The sequence below is a fragment of the Castanea sativa genome, chromosome 1 (genome assembly GCF_040712315.1).
Source record: "Castanea sativa cultivar Marrone di Chiusa Pesio chromosome 1, ASM4071231v1".
NCBI classification, from domain to species: domain Eukaryota; kingdom Viridiplantae; phylum Streptophyta; class Magnoliopsida; order Fagales; family Fagaceae; genus Castanea; species Castanea sativa.
The window spans coordinates 60,425,001-60,446,930 of NC_134013.1; the positions used below are offsets into that span (position 1 = coordinate 60,425,001).

Below are 21,930 nucleotides of genomic sequence, written 5' to 3' on the forward strand. Positions count from 1 at the left end.
TTAGGCTTGCCTAGGTCAAGGAAAGGTAGGGATTCGATTTTTGTGATTGTTGATAGGTTTCAAAGATGGCACATTTCATATCTTGTCATAAAATTGATGATGCAAGCCAGATTGCTGATTTGTTCTTTAGATAGATAGTACGGCTCCATGGTGTTCCTAAGAGTATTGTGTCTGATCGCAATTGTTAAGTTCCTTAGCTATTTTTGGAAAATCTTGTGGGGAAAGTTGGGAACTAAACTATTATTTTCGACTACTTGTCACCCCCAAACGGATGGACAAATTGAGGTAGTGAATAAAACTTTATCTACTTTGTTGCGTACTATAATTCAGAAGAACTCGAAAAATTGAGAGGATTGTTTGTCATTCATTGAGTTTGCATATAACCAGAGTGTTCATTCTACTACTAATTTTTTTACCATTTGAGATTGTTTATGGTTTTAATCCACTAACTCCTTTGAATTTGCTGCCTTTATCAGTTAATGAAATTACTAGTTTGGATGGTCAAAAGAAGGCTGAGATGGTGAAGAAACTCCATGAATGTGTACGACAACATATAGAAAATAAAAATTAGTAATATGCGGCCAAAGCAAACAAGGGTCGTTGACAAGTCCTCTTTGAACCGGGTGATTGGGTTTGGGTGCATATGAGAAAAGAACGATTTCCAGCCCGTAGGCGGTCCAAGCTACATCCTAGAGGGGATGGTCCATTTGAAGTCCTTGAGAGAATCAATGTTAATGCATACAAGTTGGATCTCCCAGGTGAGTATAACATTAATGCTACATTTAATGTTTCTGATCTTTCTCCTTTTGATGTAGGTGACGATTTGAAAACGGATCCTTTTGATGAGGTGACGAATGATGAGAATCAATAGGCATCAAAGGACCTATTGCATGTTCCAGTTAGGCCTATTACTAGAGCAAGATCTAAGAAGATCAAAGAAGTACTTAATGAGCTGATTCAAAAGATTTGGGCTAATTCTAACACAGCATTTCAAGCTCGGCCCAGAGGAAGATGAAGGCGTAATAAATTTAATCCAAGCTATTGAGGGCTTATTTGGCTTAATTGGATGTGATTTATGGTGTAGATTAATGACTGATTGACATTCCAGCTCCATATCAATTAATAGATATTTTCCCTATTCTAGAGTTGCTAATTTCAGACCAAATCTACTTTAATTTTAGGCTTTTATTATTTAGTACGTTTTTTATTTTTTCTATTTTCAGTCATGTCTTATAAATAGCATGCACTCATTGTATTAGAGGATTTATTGAATAAAAATCAGAAAAATGTGAGACTTTGCTTTTCTTTTGGTTCTTTAAGAACTGTGAACTTATCAGAGATTCTTCTTTGTGATGTTCAAATTTTATACCTTCAGTTCATGATTCAATTAGAATCATTAGGTCGAGGTCTGTTACTTATACATTTGGTTTGCGTTTCATTTATAAACGTTGGGTTAGAGTTTCTTTTAAAAATCTAAATTTTAGCTTTCTTGGGCAAGTATTCCAATATTATTTGTTGGGTCTCAAAGCGTGTCGATTGAGGTTCGCATCATGTACACTCCGGCTTAATTGTGCACACCCTAACCACATATCAGCTCAGTCCAAAATCAAATAACAACATAGATCACAGGTCTCTCTAAGAGTAAAAAGAAAATGTTTGTAAGTTGTAGGTGTCTCTCTTTATTATAAATTTATATTATATGTGTGCGAGTGTGTCTAATACTGATTGTGTGTGTAATTTTTTATTTCTTATTATGTTATTTGTGTGAATTATAATGTATATGAATGTGTGTTGTGTACTACAAATATAATATAACTTTATATAATTTAATAATTAGAAAATATGGAGGGTTTGTTACTTTTTTTTTTTTTTTGAGAAGGAGGAGGGTTTGTTACTTGTGTGTATATTATTATCATGTTAGTAACTTTTTGTTATAAAGTTAGTGATTCAAGAATCAAAAATAGTAATTGTTTAAGCATTTTATTAGTTATGTAGATATTGAATGTATCATTTATGTATGGATGAGTGTGATTGTGTGAGTCAATTTAACACAGTGACAATGAGTTGAGTTTTTTCATTTAATTTAAAATATATTTTATAAAAACAATGACAAATGGATAATGACAACTTCATAAAAATTAAAAATGTTATACAAACTTAATAAAATAAAATGGTCACACTTACCAACAATGGTAATTGATAATAAACTATGTTGTAATATTTTTAAAATATGAAAACTTAGAAGGAAATTGTAAAAATTCATATATTAGTGTTTTTTTGTTGTTGATACCTCAACATATTCAAATTCTTTTTTTTATTAAATTTTATTTGGTTTAAGTTTCTTAATGAACCTTCTAAACAAAATTCCTAGAGCCTCCACTGTTTCGGATAAATAAAATTTTAGAAGCTAGTAAAAGATTTATATAGCTACAACTCCACCAATTCCCACCCAAACAATTCCCATATGCATGACTCAATAATAACCATTGCCGCAATGGAACCTAAGCAGACTAAAAAGCTTCTCTCAGGCTGTTCCTTGGGTATATATGTAGCACCAATATGATAACCCTCATCCCAGCTTCTCTTTATGATATTTACTCCATAAAATCCCCTTTTGTCTTTACCTCTTAACTCATCAACAAAACATTCCCTCATAACTTCGATTCCCTCAATAAATCCCCTTTGCCGCATTTTGTCTCTCCCTCTCAAAAATACATGAACCCGAGCTCTCAAAAGTCAAAACCACCCATTCAATTATTGCAAATATCCTACAAGCCTACAAAATGCAAAGGCCAAATTCTTTGTGGGCTTGATATTTCTATTACAACATTTCATTTTCACATATGGTCTGAGCCTACGTATTTTATTTGGAGAATTGAAGGAGTGTAGTTTAGAGGGTAAAGAGTGAATTTATTTGGGCCATATCAAATTTCAATAGTTGTTATGCATAATGCATTCTTACAAATTCAGACTTAAACCATGTGATTAATTATTTTTGGTCGGTCCTTAATTTGATTAATAAAAATTAATCACATGTCAAAATCGCATTGATTTAATTTTTAAGACAATAATGCAATTAAAGTTATCAAACAAATTCCACAAGATAATTATACTTTTTTATTTACATCTTTGTGTAAAAAACATTTAATCGAAAGTTAAAATTACTTAGAGAACACTAATCTTTAAGTGGTTGAAAATATACTTTTAAATTCATAACTATCGCTGCACAAATATGAAAAATGAGTAAAAATAGTGCGAATTTCAAATTGAGGGCCAAAGGAGCCTATGATCGGCACTTGATTGGTCTTAGTTTTTCGCCAAAATCAAATTTTCATTTATCAGCTGAAAGTTCAATTCAATTGTGCATGAAGGTAAAAATAAGTTAAAAAATGGAAGGCAAGAAAATTTAAAATCCCTAATCTATTCACCTCTAGAAATACAACACCTCTTCATCAAATTGGGGGATTCCAACCCAAATTTCATATTAGAAAATTGCTATATAATTTCTAAAAGAAGTTTGAGAGAGACATTAGGTTGCTGCATGCAACATTAGTCTTCAAGTCATCTAATCCTAGCAACTCTATTCTCTATTCTCTCTTCATCCACATCCTTCAAACACTATATCTATATCTACAGATCATCACAATCATTCTCAAATCATCCTACAATCTACAACGCACATTCATATGCACAACTCCTTTAAACTTTCAAATGAAAGATCTATGGATTGACTCTAGGAGGCAAGCACAACAAGAAAATTTGCATTGGTGGAGAAAATTCGCCATGACATTACTTGAAAGAGGTCGTACGTGCATGTATAAACCTTAATCCATTTTAATCTTTATGACTGCACATATATAACTTCTTGTTTTTCGATATAATTGGATTGATTAGCATAATCATACATCTAATAATATGATTATTCTTTAGATCTAGTTTATTATTCTATTAAATATCACATGAGCTTATTTAAATACAAGTGATGCATAGCATGATGACATGTTGAATGAAAGTGCACAACCTGATGTAGCCATCAATTTCTCGAAGATGGATTTATAAATTAGGCAAAATAGGCGTCTAACACCTTATTCATATTTGTAATCTAGTTTCCAAATTCAATTCTTGAATTTGCAGACGGAGTCTTTATCATTCTTTGGATTTTCTATATTGTAACTAGGATATAAAATCGATATACTTTCCTTTTTCTAGATTGTATTTAGGATCAAAACTATGTAATTTTTCTCTATATTAATTATTAAAGTAATATTCAAGACATTCAATAAAAATTTATTATTTTTCAGGAAGATTTTCTTATTTTTTCATAATAAAATAAGTGAAAATTTATATGCACACATAATGAACACATCATTCCCCAACCTCCTCTTTCCAAGCGGGTAGGAAAAAAAAAAAAAAAATATATATATATATATATATATATATATATATATATATATATATATATTGAGGGCAAAGCTTTATATGAAATTAATCGCTATTTGTAATACGTTTGTTTGGACTTTTTTGTTAAAAGCTTTCCATAATTTTCTTTATTGCATGATTACGCATCATCAATTCTAAAAAGACTTATATGTCTCTTGATAATCTAAAATTAAGTACCACCGTTTTCCCTTAGTGTGATGATCATTCTATAAGTATAAATATTTGTGGGGTGTGAAGGGGAAAGGTCGGAGTTCAAGTTTCCAGGAGGGAGCTTCACACACATTGGCGGAGCCAGAGGGGGGCGAGGGGGGGCACCTGCCCCCCTGACTCCTTTTTTTTTTTTTTTGTATTAGTAGTCATATGAAAAAAAAAAAAAAAAAAAACTTCTACTTGTTGAAACTTGAAAGTGACCAAACCACCTATTTCACTATTTTTTTGTTTTTATTTTATATCATTATTTACACCATTTTTACTATTTATGATACTTTTCACAGCATTTTATCTTTGAATGATGCTAGAGATGTTACAAATTTTACTACTTATGTCTTACAAATTGGCATGTCACCAATCACAAAAAATAATTTCAAACATTTATTCATTATATTTTTTAAGTAACACTAATCATATTTTTACTCCATCAGTTTGTAAATTTTTTAGTAGCTATGAATTAGTTGTTTTTGTTTATTTATTTTAATAATATGAAATATATTCATATTTGCGTACAATTGTTTATTTATTTTGTTATTATTGTTGATTAATGTTTTTTAGATAAATTTTACTTTTAATATCGTCTTTTAATTTTGCCCCCTCTAGACTAAAATCCTAGCTCCGCCACTGTTCACACACATATACACTTAGATTAGGCTAGAGTAGAAATTTTATCTCGTATAAAAAAAATTTTAAAAAAATTGAGTTAAAAAAAAAGGAGTGACTTCACTATATGTTCACTAAACTTATAATTTAATTCCAGTAATTGAGAATTTATTTCAGCATAGAAAATGTTCAATTGATAATGATGTTCAATACCCGAATCCTGAAATCCCAAATTTATATTTTGAGCCCCACCAAAAAAAAAAAAAAAAAAACCCAAAGTGTCATACAAAACACGGTTATAATACATAAGTAATTTGGTTTTTTTTTTCTTTATCAAATATTTAGTATTCTAAAAAAAAAATTGATTTTTTTCTTTATCAAATATTTTTTTTAGGGGATTTGTTTTTGTTTTGTTAATAAAAATGGATTTTAGTTTTTTCTTTTATTTGAAAAGAGCCAGTCTGGCCACAAATAGGTGGTTATTTTAAAATTTTGGATTTTTTAGACCAAATATCAATTTTATAACATATGAAATTTTCTATCAAAAAGAAAAAAAAAATAGAATACATGAAATTGTTTTAACAAGAACTTTTAAGTATTAATTATTAATATATGATAATTACTATTTGTATTTTTCCTTCCAATAATCCCAAAAAGGGGATGGCCCTCTGTTCCCTTCCCTTATCCCATTCAACCCGATTCCAAGGGATATCTACCTCAACCTCCTCAAGTAAATCACCAATTGCTTTGGCCGCATCAAAACTCATGCTCTTAATAGAGATGTTGGAAACTTCAATCCAAAACTGAACTTTATCAAAACTCACATCACCCAATTTTTTGTAAGGTTTCATGCCAGATGTACGTACAGTGGCTTTCATGACTTCAGAAAAACAAGAAAATTGTGTACATCAGAACGTTGCAGAAAAGAATGTAAACAAAATATGGTTAGTTAAAGGTAGGTAGAGACAGACTGAGAAACATTAGGGAATTGAGACCCCACATAGAACGGAGATAAGGTTCAACGAAAAGACATCTTCATAGTAGATATAGGGGACAAAACTGACACCTTAATCTATAACAAACTGAAGAAAAAAACCTCTTAACGGTATACGTAAATATCTACATGGGAGTTTGCAAGTCCAATCCACATCTACTCAGATAAGTCTGTGGAGTACTCCTAAATCAACATTTCATTGAGCAAAGGGAAATCCTTAATTCAATTAGATTACACTGAATTTTTGAAGACAAAAAAAGAAAAGAAAAAAGTCTTGGGCTTATATATATATATATATAAATAAGTAAGGCTTATATGGTTTTTACTTTTTATTTATATAATTTAATAGAGTGTGTGCCTCCTGAAATCAAAGAAGAAAATAAAATACAGTGAGAGCACAGCCAAGGATGCAGCATCATAGAAGAAAAAGTAATGAGGAGAGTCAACTCAGCGTTGCCTCGGGCAAGAAAAAACGAGCTATTTATTTAGCCGTGGGACATACATTAGGGAACATGAATTTGCAGTTCTCTCTGGGAAAAAATTTTATGGGTGCTTCAACCAAAACAATGAGTGAAGATCTCAGGTAAGTTTACATAAATTTTTTATTATATTTGAGAGTATCTCAAGTTAGGCATAAAGTTGAGAGAACATCCTAATTGATTTTAGGACTTTTACATGTTTACATTGTATTTACGATATAAACTTATATTGTATACTTTTTACAAATGTGTACAATATTTGTCACTTTTTATATGTCTACAATGTAAGTTTATATTCCAAGTTCAATGTGAATATATAAATTAATTTAAAGAATGTTCCATGATTTTTTTCTTCAAGGAAAATGTTCTTTAACGTAAATTGTGTTTGTGTTTTCTTTTCCTTGGATGTGCAATTGATATCTCCATTTAGTGATTTTAGTGATAATATTTTTGGAGATCAATTAAAATTATCAGTTGATTTTCTTAATTCACAGATTAGGATCTGACTAACCTTTAAATCTGGGAATAACATCTTGAACGAATTTTTTATTGATAAATTGAATTTCAGCTCAATCCAATTGCTTAGTGAAAAGAAAAAGAGATGGTATTCCTCATGAGGATCAATGGCATAACTGTCCTATACATATTCTCTTGAGAATGGATAAGAAGGCAAATTATAGCTCCCATTATTAAATTCGCCTAATGTGGTTGCAGTTTGAAAATTTGAACCATATAGTTTTCCTAACATATATATTACATATAGGAATAATGAAGTCAATATCAATAGGCCTTTATGATTTTATACCCTGTGAAAAATACAAAGTATAATTCACATTTTGGACATGTGTTACTGTATTTGTCCCTAATTAAGCATTACAATCACATCAGTACCCGTAACCAAACTCATTAATAAGTTTACAAGTTACAATAATTTTATAAGTTCAAAGCATGTGAGCTATGAACCATAATAGAAGGCTTAAAACGATAATTTGAGGGACTGAGTTGCAATGATAAAAATTGATGTCGATTGGGTGAAAAATATATTTAACAATATTTTATGTTATTTTTCCTTCTTTTTTTAAAGCTGAATTAGGATTTTTTTTTCTTTTTTTCTTTTTCCTAATTTAAAATGTTTTCCTTTCTCTGGTAGAAGTCTATGACTTAGCTATTTCTTTTTCTAAAAGGAGTAGGAAAAAATCTCTTCCCATAAATACTTTTTAGAAGGAGGTGATGATTAATTGATTATTAAGGTGTTATTAATAAAATTTCTTCCTATAGAGAGAGATTGCCAAAAAAAAAAATCGTGAGCTATGGGGTACCCTTAGTGGCTCCGCCAATGCTTATAGCTAACCCAAAGTCGATTTTGAACCAGACAAACCGTAAAGAGCTTTCAACTTCAGAGAGATAACATCATAGCCATGAAGATGAGTTCCACTATCAAAAATAAATGGAAGTTCTGTACATTTGCAAGTTTCATAAGCTGCATTATTCTGTTATCCATTCTGAATCAAGGACATGACAGTGAAAAGCTATCCCATGTTCAAAACATAACATTATCAACAACATCATCTAATCACTCGGCTCACCAGCCAGCAGCAAGCGTGCAGATTTTAAAACCATCAAACATTGGAGATCATGAAAAGGAGACAAACGAGGAAGAACATAGCAGCAACTTGTCTCATCATCCAACAGCAAGCATGAAATTTTCGGAGGAACCATCAAAGGTTGGAGAATATGAAAAAGAAACAAATGAGGAAGAACATAGCCGAGTATTAGCTCAGTATCCAGAAGCAAGCATGCAGTTTTTGCAACCATCAATCACTCGAGAACATGAAAAAGGGACAAATGAAGTAGAACATATCTGCAACATCTTTGATGGAAAGTGGACTTATGATCCGACAGCAAGTCCTTTGTATAATTGGTCAGAGTGTCCATTTCTTAGTGATCAAGTCAGTTGCCAAAGGAATGGAAGGGCAGATTCCGAATACGAAAATTGGAGTTGGGAAGCTAAGGGGTGTGAGATTCCTAGGTAAGTTAAAAGCTTGCCAACTTTAACTTTGTTTTTATTTCAATTAATGCAAGTTCATCCGTTGTTGTTTGTTGACAAGGTTGGTTTTTAAGGTTTAATGGTACAGACTTGTTAGAGAGACTTAGAGGGAAGAGAGTGATATTAGCTGGAGACTCACTAAACAGAAATCAGTGGGAATCTCTTGCTTGCCTTCTTTACTCTGCTATTCCTATTCCTTCTTCACAAGCCTATATTAATGTGAAAAGTAATGCCTACAAGGTTCTTAGAGCAAAGGTAAAATGACGGTTTCATCATATATTGTCTCTTCTACGTATCTGTACCTGTTCATACATAGTGATAGCTAAAATCCTTAAAAAGATGAATAATCTGCAATGTAACAGGACTATAATTGTTCTGTGGAGTTCTACTGGAGCCCCTTTCTAACACAAGTGAAAGAAAATCGTGGTAGTAAAATTATGAGGTTAGACCGACTTTCAGCCGCACAGAATTGGCACGGTGCTCATATTATGGTATTTAACACCGGTCACTGGTGGGAACACCCTTTGAAAATCAAAGAGTAAGCTTTTTTTGTGTTGTGTGAATTATTATGAGAGGCTCATAAACTTGCACTATAAAAAGATGGGAAAAAGATTGTGTGGTTATATCCTAATTGGAGTGACATTTGCAGGTTGGATTTCTTTCAATATAGAAAAAAGGTGGTGGAAGTGGATAAATTGGAGACTGAATTAGCATTTGAGATGGCCATGAAGACTTGGGCTCGCTGGATTGATAAGAATGTGGTCATGAACAATACCAAGGTCTTTTTTCGAAGCATATCACCAGAACACAAAGGGAAGCAGTGGTGTTACAATGAAACCAAGCCCATCATGGATGAGTCCTATGAAGTAAAATTTCCAAAGTCAATGGTAGAGATTATTGAGAGAACAATTGGTAACATGAGAAAGCCAGTGAGGTACTTGAACATCACAAAGCTATCTCAGTATCGTAGAGATGCACATCCATCAGTTTACAAATCAAAGAAAGGAACGCTATTGACACCAGGACAACCTGGGTTTCATGCCGATTGTAGCCATTGGTGTTTGCCTGGATTGCCAGATACATGGAACAGGCTACTGTTTGCATCTATGGCCTTAGACAACTCCAAAGAAATTTCTAGTTCTTAACATCTATTATTTGATTTTGAATTATTTGTATGAAAAAATGATTTCCATTGTAGAAAAAATTGAAATTCCCACAGAATTTCTAGAGCGGGGTATTTTATTATATTTAGAGTAAATCTCAAGTTAAACATAAACTTGCAAGTATTTGTAATTAATTTTATAATAATAAATTATAGTATTTGTATTCGTTTTAGTAGAACCTCATGAGAATTAATGGCATTAATGTCCTATCCAATTCTCTTAAGAATAGATAAGAAGGCAATTTAAAGCTCCCATTATTAAATTCCCCTAAAGTGATTGTAATTGGAAAAAATGAACCTATATATAACGCACAATTTTCCTATGTTTAATTTAAAGGAATTAATGTCAAAGATAGTTATAGGCTTTAACACCATTAATAAATAGGTGTAATTAACATGAAATGACTTAATTCACATAAGTACATGTCATTTTTATCTAACATAAATTTCAACTCTAAAAAGAATTGAGTAATTCAATCATTTTAATGATTTTATTGATAAATTCTTCATTGAAACTAAAAGTCCTAACCCTTTTACTGAAAACAAAGGGGGATAAACTCTATTTTTGCTTTATTTTTCTTAGATTGTATATTAAAAGAGTTAAAATGGGTTGTGTCAAGTCAGTCAGCTTAATAAATGAGTTGTTTTAAGGTTGAGGGTTTTGATACGATTATTAAATGAATCGAGTTAGGATTGAGCTATATAGTCTAATACCCATACATCAACATGACACAAACATGACCTATTAACCCAAATAATCACCCCTACGTATAAGGATGATGAGGTCATATATAATATGTCTTTATGATTTTTACCCAATAAAAAATAAAATGTATTGTTGTACAAGCGGAAGCTTGTGGCTTGGGAACACAAAGATTTACGTGATTCAGCTTTTAGTTTATATCCTAAATTTCTCTCAAAACAAAGCTTATAACCCTAAAATAATATGCGGCTGCCTTTGATCACTAATAAATCAATTGCTGCATAACGAATATATTTATACAAAGTATAAGTCGGCTAGGGTATATTATTTGAGAGCATATCAGAAAATCAGCTATACAAGTCCTAATATAACTGGGACTTGGTTTACAAATCCTTCCAAGACAAGGACTATGTACTCTCACGTGCACTATTCAAGCCACCAATCATAACATGTATTATTTATGTTTTGGACACAATTATGTTACTGCATTCGTTCCTAATTAAGCATTATGTTAGTATCTTGTAGAACTTAGGATTGGGGGAAGGGTTGTAGTTATTCTGTGTTAGAGATTCTTCTTTTACCTGCATCAGTTGGTTTCTGAAGCATCAGAGTTAGCTTTATTTTCTTTGGGGTCCCCTTACAGTGAGAGAGATTACAAAAAGTTCATGGGCATGTGGTCCCCCTTAGAAAAGAGAGAAAAATTACAAAAACATTATGGAACTTATGGGGTCCCTTAGTGGCTCCTCCACTGATTTATAGCTAACCCAAAGTCCATTTTGAACCAGACAAACCATCACGTGCCTTCAACATAAAGAGAAATAACCCTGCCTTCAACTTATGAGAAATAGCATCATAGATTTCATAGCCATGAAGATAAGTTCCACTATCACTGACAAATGGAGGTTCTGTATATTTGCGAGTTTCCTAAGCTGCATTATTCTGCTACTCTGTTTGAATCAGGGCCACGACAGTGAAAAACTATCTGGTGTTCAAAACATTACATTACCAGCAACATCTTCCAATGACTCGGCTCAGCATCCAGCAGCAAGCATGCGGCATTTGGAACCATCAAACATTGGAGAACATGAAAAAGAGGCAAATGAGGAAGAACATGGTGGCAACTTGGGTCAGCAGCCAGCAGCAAGCATTCAGTTTTTGGAACAATCATATGTTGGAGAGCATGAAAAAGACATAAATAAGGAAGACCATAGCGGCAACTTGGCTCAGCAGCCAGCAGCAAGCATTCTGTTTTTGGGACCATCATATGTTGGAGAGCATGAAAAAGAGACAAATAAGGAAGACCATAGCGGCAACTTGGCTCAGCAGCCAGCAGCAAGCATTCTGTTTTTGGGACCATCATATGTTGGGCAACGTGGAAAAGAGATAAATGAGGAAGACCATAGCGGCAACTTGGCTCAGCAACCAGCAGCAAGCATTCAGCTTTTGGAACCAACATATGTTGGAGTGCATGAAAAAGAGATACATGAGGAAGATAGCGGCAATCAGCCAGCAGCAAGCATTCAAGTTTTAGAACCATCAAATGTTGTAGAACATGAAAAGGAGATAAATAAGGAAGACCATAGCGACAACTCGGCTCAGCAGCCAGCAGCAAGCATTCAGTTTTTAGGACCATCATATGTTGGAGAGCATGAAAAAGAGATAAATAAGGAAGACCATAGCGGCAACTCAGCTCAGCAGCCAGCAGCAAGCATTCAGTTTTTGGAACCATCATATGTTGGAGAGCAGAAAAAAGAGATAAATAAGGAAGACCATAGCGGCAACTCAGCTCAGCAGCCAGCAGCAAGCATTCAGTTTTCGGAACCATCATATGTTGGAGAACATGAAAAAGAGATAAATAAGGAAGAACATGACGGCAACGCAGCTCAGCATCCAGCAGCAAGCATGCAGTTTTTGCAACCATCAAACGTTGGAGAACATGAAAATGAGACAAAGGAGGAAGAACATGTCTGCAACATCTTTGATGGAAAATGGGTTTATGACCCGGCAGCTAGTCCTATGTATAATAGGTTACAGTGTCCATTTCTTAGTGATCAAGTTAGTTGCCAAAGGAATGGAAGGCCGGATTTCAAATACGAAAAATGGAATTGGGAAGCTAAGGGGTGTGAGATTCCCAGGTAATTAAGTTAAAAACTGGCCAACTTTAACTTTGTTTTTATTTCAATTAATGCAAATTCTTCCATTGCTGACAATGTTGTGGTTTTTAAGGTTTAATGGTACAGACATGTTAGAGAGACTTAGAGGGAAGAGAGTGATTATAGTTGGAGACTCACTCAACAGAAATCAGTGGGAATCTCTTGCTTGCCTTCTTTACTCTGCTATTCCTATTCCTTCTTCACAAGCCTATGTTAATGTGAAAAGTGGTGACTACAAGGTTCTTAGAGCAAAGGTAAGATGAATGTTCCATCATACTGACTCTTCTACGTATTTTCAATAGTTGTTCATACACAATGACAGCCACAGATCCTTAAAAAGATGAATAATCTGCAATGTAACAGGACTACAATTGTTCTGTGGAGTTCTACTGGAGCCCCTTTCTAATAGAATTGAAAGAAAGACGTGGTAAAAAAATTATGAGGCTAGACAAACTTTCAGCCTCAGCACAGAATTGGCATGGTGCTCATATTATGGTATTTAACACCGGCCACTGGTGGAATCACCCGGGGAAAATCAAAGAGTAAGCTTTTTAGTCTTGTGTGAATTATTATAACCAGCTCATAAACTTGCACAACAAAAACATGGGAAAAAGATTGTGTTGTTGTATCTAATTGGAGTGATAATAATTTGTAGGTTCGACTTCTTTCAGTATAGAAAAAAAGTGGTGGAGGTGGATAAAATGGAGACTGGATTAGCATTTGAGATGGCCATGAAGACTTGGGCTCGCTGGATTGATAAGACTGTGGACATAAACAATACCAAGGTCTTTTTTCGAAGCATATCACCAGAACACAAAGGGAAGCAGTGGTGCTACAATGAAACTAAACTCATCATGGATGAGTCCTATAAAGCAATATTTCCAAAGTCAATGGTGGAGATTGTTGAGAGAACAATTAGCAGCATAAAGAAACCAGTGAAGTACTTGAACATCACAAAGCTATCTCAGTATCGTAGAGATGCACATCCATCAATTTACACAACAAAGCAAGGGAAGCTATTGACAGCAATGCAACGAAGACAACCTTGGTCTTATGCTGATTGCAGCCACTGGTGTTTGCCTGGATTGCCAGATACATGGAACAGGCTAGTGTATGCATCTATGGTCTTAGACAAACTTCCTAGATATTTCTAGTTCTTAACATCCAATTGTTTGCTTGAATAAATGATTTTTTTTCAATGTAGAAATATTGTAATTCCAAGAGAATTGAATAATGTGCAATTCACATGGGCTACATTTTATATATATATATTAAATTTGATAATTATAAATGAGCTCTAGATTTTTTTTTTTTTTTTTTTTCTTCCTACTTTGATGTCAAACAAGGTTCTTATGTGATTTTCTTTCTGAACCATTCAGATTTGGGTTGACATGGAGTAGTAATAGCCTCATGGTGGCTTATCCACGGACAATGCTGGTAATTAACGGCAATCATTATCTACCGACTGTAAATAAATTCATTAGCTCAACCCAGCCAGCAATGCAAAACTCGTCAAATGTAGTTTGGTAAAAGTCTAAACCAGTACCATTGAGCTTGATTTGGTTCACTGGAACCATTACAACCAAATTGAAGCATTATACTCGAGTGGGCATACTGGCTAACCTTAAAAAAATAAAAAAATTTGGGTAAAATACTATTTTGGTTCTTAAACTTTGTTAAAAGTTTATTTTTCATCTCTAAAATTTAAAAGATTTTTTTTTCATCCTTAAACTTTGTAAAGAATTTTTTCAATAGTTTAGAGACAAAAATAGAGATGAAAAAATAACTTTTTTCAATAGTTTAGGAGTAAAAAATAAACTTTTGGTAAAGTTTAAGAATATAAATAAAATATTTTCAATAGTTTACAAATAAAAAATGAGCTTTTTTTTATAGTTTAGAGACGAAAAATAAACTTCTTAAAGTTTAAGGATAGAAACCAAATTTTTAGAAAAGTTTAAGAACTAAAATAGTATTTAACCCAGAAAATTTTTTACTAACCCTGCAATTTTGAAGGGTGAGAGATAAAGGCCAGAGAAAGAAACCGAGGAATATGTGGCTTGAATCGCCACATGGATTTGTGGTTTTTGAAAAAACCTTAGCCGAATATTTTTTCTATACTTTTTTAAGAAACCCCCAAGCTGGTTTTGTTCCATTCATCAACTCATTAACTCAACCCAGGTCCCGGCAACGCAAACTGGCCAAATAGTTAGTTAGGGAAAGTCTAAACCAGCACTACCGAGCTTGAATTGGTTCTCTAGCTGAAGTTATTTGAACTGGTAAATTGAAGTATTATACTCACGTATGTACCCATAAAAAATAAATAAATGCAAAATCACTCGCCTTTACTATTTTGGAGGATGAGGGGTAAAGTACAGAGAAAGAATCTTTTGAATATGTGGCTCGAAGCCTTGAACTGGTTTGATTGGTTTTTGGAAGGTTAGCTTAGACGAAATATCTATTCTTCTTCTTCATTCTTCTCCTTTACGAATAATTGTTTTGACTCCATTTTCATACTGGCCAAATCATCTATTTTCATTAATATTCATATTCTAGTGATATTTGGCATTATACGAGTGACATGATTTAATGGGCAACATTTATGATACACTTAATGGTCAAATTACTAACAAAATTGAACCGCATGGCCAATATGAAAACAAAAATAAATATAAAAAATCAAATTTAAATGTAAAAAATCAAGATAAAAATAATCTCAAACTCTAAGATCGGAAAGTGTACTTTAGTCTAAAAAAATTACAAATGACAAGTTACAAAAACAATCAACATTATCATAATAAATTTTAAGAACCTTCAATTTTAAATTGGCAATACACTTGTACACAATACTAGTACATGTGGTTGCTTATCCATCCCATAGTTCCATATAAAATGGTCTAAAAGACCAGTGAAAATAGCCAAATACTACGTTTTGGCAAAATTTGTAACAAAATTAGCATTGTACAAAAACAGATCAGCATTTCCTAAGTAAAAGTTTTGTACGAAACAAAAAGTAGGAAAAAAAAAAAAACAAGGTGCTCAACCGCCTTAAGCTTGAGTACTATAAAGAAGTACTCGATTTCAGTAATATTGAGTACCATATTATTTTTTTAATTACACAAATTTCAAGTCAGCAGTGCCATGTTGGTGACTCATTAGGAACTTGAGTTCACTGAACTCGAGTACTATTTAGAACTCGATTTTCTAAAATTTGAGTACTAAAAAAGTAGTAAATTACTAAATATTTTTGGAACAGTGCTAGTTTGCCACAAATTTTGCCAAAACATGATATTTGGCTATTTTCAAACTAAATGACTAATGAAACGAAAGGCTTATGAATTTTCACAAACTAATCAGTTATCTATGTAATGCATTGAAAAGTTCAATAAAATATGAATTTATATATATATATATGTATGTATGTATGTATGTATGTATGTATGTATATAGATATTGATAGTTATTTATATATAAAACTATATATTCTATCATTTAAAGAATATATAATTTGGCAAAATTCTATTAAAAGGGGTTTTCTTGGGGTCCTTATAAAATAAGTGATGTTAAGGGTACTATAAATTTTAGCCTTACAAATTGATGTATAACCAATCACATAGAGTAATTTAGATGTTCTCTCTAAAAAAAAAGTAATTTAGATGTTCATTTATTATCGCTTTGTTTGTTTCGGCAATTATGTTTTTTAGAAAATGAGTCATTTTCCAAAAAAAAAAAAAAAATTCTATAAAACTATCTCGCTTTCCTATGTTTGATAGTAACCTTAAATAAGTTTAAAAAAATCTTTTAATTTTTCTTATTTAGCTTACTATGCGATAGAGTTGTTTTCCAAAATAAATTAGTGGAAAAAAAATCTCTAAAAATATATAAGCCATACTTTTTATGTTAACTAAAGATAATTTTCCTTTTACTCATTTTTTCTAATACTACCAAACACTGAAAAACACGGAAAACTATCTTTACACAATATTTTCCATAAAACAAACGGAGCGTATGTTTTGAAATCCACCGCTCACATTCATTACTAAGTCAGTTTGTAAATCTAATGTAATAAAATTCTTACTATTTTTAGCATTTCCTTGAAAATCTAAACTCAATTATATATATACATATATATATATATATATATATATATATATATATATATAATGATAATTGTAGGGAAGTGGTTTTCTAAGTATGCTCCAAGGGCCGTGAAAAATAGGCCCAATGTATGGAAGTGGTCTTCTAAGTATGCTCCAAGGACTGCAAAACATAGGCCCCATGAGAGAATAAGGCAGTCTGAGGTACCAAGCCCATGCTAAATCCTTTGGGAAGGAAGACCCAAGTTTGAGAAGGGGAATGAGGGCACAACTGGGAAGTGGCCACCCATTCACCAAGGAGAGCCATTGAAGTTCGTCGCTCCTCGAACAGTTTTGGCCGAGGAAAAATGAGCAGTGAAGTGGCCGAGGAGAAGATCGAACCCAAAATTCCAGTCGAGAAGCCAGGTGAGATGACTCACAACCCGAGCAAAAATCACCTCCGCATTAATTAGGTGTTCCCACAGGTAATTATTGGGTACTCTCAGAGTACCATAAATGCGTACTTTTCCTCTCACATAACTGTGAGTCCCACTAATTAAATTTATGGTGGGACCCACAATCACGTGAGAGGGGAGAGTACACATTTATAGTACTCTAGAGAATTCAATAATTTTCTATGTTCCCACCTAACACAAATTGCATTTAATGTCGTATGACTAGCCTGAATAGTGCTTTGCAGTTTACATCCTAAAAGTTCATTTTCATCATTAAAAGGGGGAAGGAGACATTTGATGGGACAAGCATCTTCTAAATCCTATCGTGACAGCCCATTACTGAAGGGAGGGACTTGGTGTATAAATAGGGTCTTCCCTCATACTTAGTGGGGATTTTTAAAAGTTAGGAAGATGTGAGTAGGAACATTTAGAGAAAGCTTGTATCTGTCTTTGGTTTCTTGTAACCTCGGCAAGAGAGTAATCATACCAATAATTAGTAAGGTACTCATTTAGACTTAGATTTTACTTGTTTAGATCTCCCATTGTAGATTGTCTTCCTGTTTTACAAATTAGTTGTGACGGTTAGGGTATTAGTAGAGGCCTCGGCCCAACCTTAATGTCTCTAGCCCACACAATAATGATGTGGAAAAATATGAATTTTCAAAAGTTTACATGAAAAAATTAAAAAGAAAAAGACAAAATATTATAGATATCACCCCACCGAACTAAAATATTGAAGTTGATTACTAACCCCACATATGCTTGTGCTTAGTGTCATATGTTTAGTTCATATGCAGTCCCAAACTTGGGTAACGGAGGAAGGTTGTGGTAAGTTGACGGTTAATGTAAAATTAAATCACAATTTTATGAATGGATCCAATATAAATAATCGTTAGGGCACCCCTACTAATGATGCGGTACATCGCACCCCCAACAACAATGAAAAGTGGGCAAGAGTTATCTAGGGCGTTCCCCATAAGCGACACAATACATCGATAGTTGGGTGTAGTGAAAATTGGGCAAGAGTTCTCACACGCTAATGGATAGGTACGGGTAAAGAAGTTAGTCCTAGAGAATAACATTTGTATAGATAATTAGAATATAGGGTTTTTAACTAGAAAACTAATGGAAATACAAGATACAATTATTAGATAAAGAATAAACATACTGTCTTCAAGAAACTAAGTGGGTAGGCGAGAAATCTAGATAACTTAAACATACAAGGTATAAAGAATCTTGCCTTTTTACATAATCTAATATGTTAATTGGACTATTTTCATCGACTTATAAAATATATTTTTAAAACTTTTAATTGTAAAAATAGATCTAAAATCAGTAGTAGAATAAATATCATGTTTGAGATGGTTATTGTCTGTCTTGGCAATATTAGACTTTAGGCATTGAACAACGGAATTCAATAATGAATTTGTTCAGAAAATTACTAATTCTAATTTTAATTATGATAGAGAGAAAAAGGAAGAGTAAATTTTTTGTGACATTAAAAATTTGTACACTCTTAAACCATCGCAAACATAGTAAAACATATTAATAAAATTCACAACATTCAAAATGAATATAATATCTTTAAAAATAATTTTATTCATTAAACTTTTGGGCTATAATTAAAATTTTTACATTGTAAGACAGATAAACAAGGCATTCTATTGGCCAATAGAAGAGATCTTCTTCTTTTTTTTTTGCCAGGTGAGAGGTCTTACTTTATTATTATTATTATTATTAGTTTGCAATACTATAAAACAAATTAGTATAATATATTTTATTTTCGGGGACCTTCTTCCATTCGGGGCCTTAAGCCATTGCCTTAATAACCTATGAATTCCATTCCATTCCGCTTGAAATGGGTAGAATTTTCTGTTCCAATTAGTTAACATGTACAAATCATGCCTCTACACCATCTCGTTCCAAATTTCAGCCCATTATGCTCCATTCCACCTGTTCTGGTCAATTCCACTATATTTCACTCAGTATGTAAACGAATAATTATTTTCTTTCCTAAACCATTTTTTTAATTACTTCACTTCTTTTTTTTTAAGAAACTTTTATGACTTCACTTACATATGACATTTTATTGTTATTTTCCCTTAATAATATGTTTTTCTTGTTTACTTTATTCACATATGACATGGATTTTTTCTTCATTAATATACTCATATATGACATTTTATATAACTTATATTATGTAATGATGATATTAAGTATGCACATTATTTGATTTTGAATTAATAAGTTGATATGGTATAAAATTGTGTGATGTAGACTTAGGTGTACATATGTGTGTAGACACCGCATTTTGTACCCCTTACAACTCGAGCCCCCGTTCCCCAATGATGCTGAATTCTAAGACCCAATGTTGGTTTAGAGCCAATCAGATATTAAATTGACTTAAGAAATGTTAAAATGAAAAATATAACTTTTAATGAACAAATAAATCTATTTTTGGAAAAGTGAGGCCAAGGAAACCCTCGCTATGCGCGCGTAAGAATCGGCATGCGCACATAGCTTTCTGCATGCGCACACAGGCACGATCCTACGTATGTATAGCGAATTCTAGAAACTAAACAAGGAAAGTTTTCTACATAAATGTTGAGGTTTGGAACAAATCCCACATTGTTTGAGGGTCGTTCCAAACCCCTATTTTTACACTATAAGTAGCCTTACATGGTATATTTTTAAAACACACAGAAATCCCACGGGAAAACACTAAGGGTCTGATTCGTTGGAGGAGTGGAAAAGTGAGAGGATGAAAAATTAGTGGGATGATAGAAAATATTTGGTTTTCCCTTATGTGTATTTGGTTGGAGGGGTGGAAAAGTGGGAGGGTGGAAAATTTTTTTGCTTGGTTAGAGAGAAAAATGGGAGGATGGAAAATGTAGTTTATATAAATTGATTATTATGTCCTTGTTATATCAAGTGAAAGGGGTAGGTGAGTGCAATAAAGTGAGGGTATTTGTGTAAATTATATCATTCAGCATCTTTTTCTTCCAATTTTCCTCCCAAATTAGGAGGATAAAAAAATATAGGCTCGAGGGATTATTTTCCTCTCCATTTTCTGCCTCTCTTGTTTTCTCTCCTGAATCAAACGGTAAAAATTGTCATTTTCCACCATATTTTTCATCCTCCATATTTTCACCCCAACTAAACATACCCTAAGAGTCACTAGAAATAGTGAATTAAAGAGAGAGTTTTTTACAAAACATCCTCAAGTCAATTTTCTTTTAATTAGGGCTTTCTCTGACCTTGATTTTTGAGTTTAAGATTACTAATCACTCTTTAATTGAATCGTGAATAGATTTGGGGAACGGTAAAAAATCAGGCTTAAAGAACTTTTGTTTGAGGTATCTAGTCTAAATTTTTCTTTTTCTTTTCCTTTTTGCACTTTAATCTATGTGTTTGCTTTAGTTTCTTGTTATTTGATGTTTTAATATGTTTATATAGCTTAGGTTTATATAGTTGTATGTTTTATAAGTATGTTAAGATGTTAGATTTAGCGTTTTAAAGCTTTGTTGTGTTTCTAGGGTTTCTGAGCAAAAACCCACATGCATAATCTTATCTATGCACGCGGGCTTGATTATGTGCACGCAGGGTTGTTCATGCGTGCACATGAACTAGCCCAGAAACCTTAATTTTGTTTTATTTGTTTTTGCTTCCACTTTCACATGTATACTTCTGTTTTAAATCCTTTTTCACGTATTCATGGTTTTAAGTCTATGTTTCATATGTTTGTTTGCTTTTTTGCTTTTCACATGTTGGAATTAGGGTTTATCTTGTGTTTTCTTTGCTTTGATGCCATTCACATGCTCATGCATAATGCCATAGGTGCTGAGTTGCTACAAGGTAACTAAGGTAAGTCATGCATCAATATGAACATGCATTTTTGTGTTGTTTGATGCTTGATTTCATGCTTAAGAGATTGGAATATATGTTATGACCTATGTTGGATTGCCATGCCCTTTTGCTACCTGGTCATTGTTGCTCCCTTGATGATGATATGTTATGTCATGATTAGATAAATGTTAGGGTTTACGTTATGCCATGATTAGATGAATGTTAGGATGCTGTGACATGTATGTTGAATGAATGTTAGGATCTATGATGTGATGATATGCATGATTAGATGAATGTTGAGCTTTGTTTGACAAGCATACTAGATGTATGGTTAGAGACGATTGATGTCATGTTGTGTGTTTTGATGCATGTTAGTGTGTGTGTGTGTGTGGGTGAGTTAGATAACAATATTGAGTGTGCTTTTAATAAAGTTAAGATATAAGACACAATGAGGGAAAGCCAACCTTAGGGTTGGACGGTTTTGGGTGTCTGACACCTTCCCAAGACCGTTCCTTAACTTCAAACTCATATCTCTAGTAGTAAGATCAAAAGGACCTTCCTCAAGAGAACGCTATATATATGGTTCCTAGACCATCGTAAAAACTAAGTGGCGACTCCCATCTCCATTGTGTCCACAGTGTGCTTTTTTAAAATCTATTAATCACATTAATTTGTGAATACTATGTAATAAATTTGTAATGAAATTTACAATAAATAAATAAAATTTAGAGAATGAAATTTACAAAATTGATATGTCATCCATTA

At 32.8% G+C, this 21,930-nt stretch overlaps 2 protein-coding genes across 2 annotated transcripts; both read left to right on the forward strand.

The window, feature by feature from the left end:
* The first annotated feature begins 8,144 nt into the window (after window positions 1-8,144).
* Window positions 8,145-9,918, forward strand: LOC142643948 (protein trichome birefringence-like 42). The gene is made up of 5 exons (XM_075818653.1): window positions 8,145-8,388; window positions 8,584-8,755; window positions 8,848-9,028; window positions 9,136-9,311; window positions 9,423-9,918. The coding sequence occupies exons 1-5, from the start codon at window positions 8,145-8,147 to the stop codon at window positions 9,916-9,918; spliced, it is 1,269 nt and encodes a 422-aa protein (XP_075674768.1).
* Window positions 9,919-11,475: 1,557 nt separating this feature from the next.
* LOC142622610 (uncharacterized) lies at window positions 11,476-14,033 on the forward strand. The gene is made up of 4 exons (XM_075796125.1): window positions 11,476-12,773; window positions 12,865-13,045; window positions 13,155-13,333; window positions 13,447-14,033. Exons 1-4 carry the CDS (start codon window positions 11,476-11,478, stop codon window positions 13,943-13,945), a joined length of 2,157 nt encoding a protein of 718 aa, XP_075652240.1. The 3' UTR covers window positions 13,946-14,033.
* The last annotated feature ends 7,897 nt before the right edge of the window (window positions 14,034-21,930 follow it).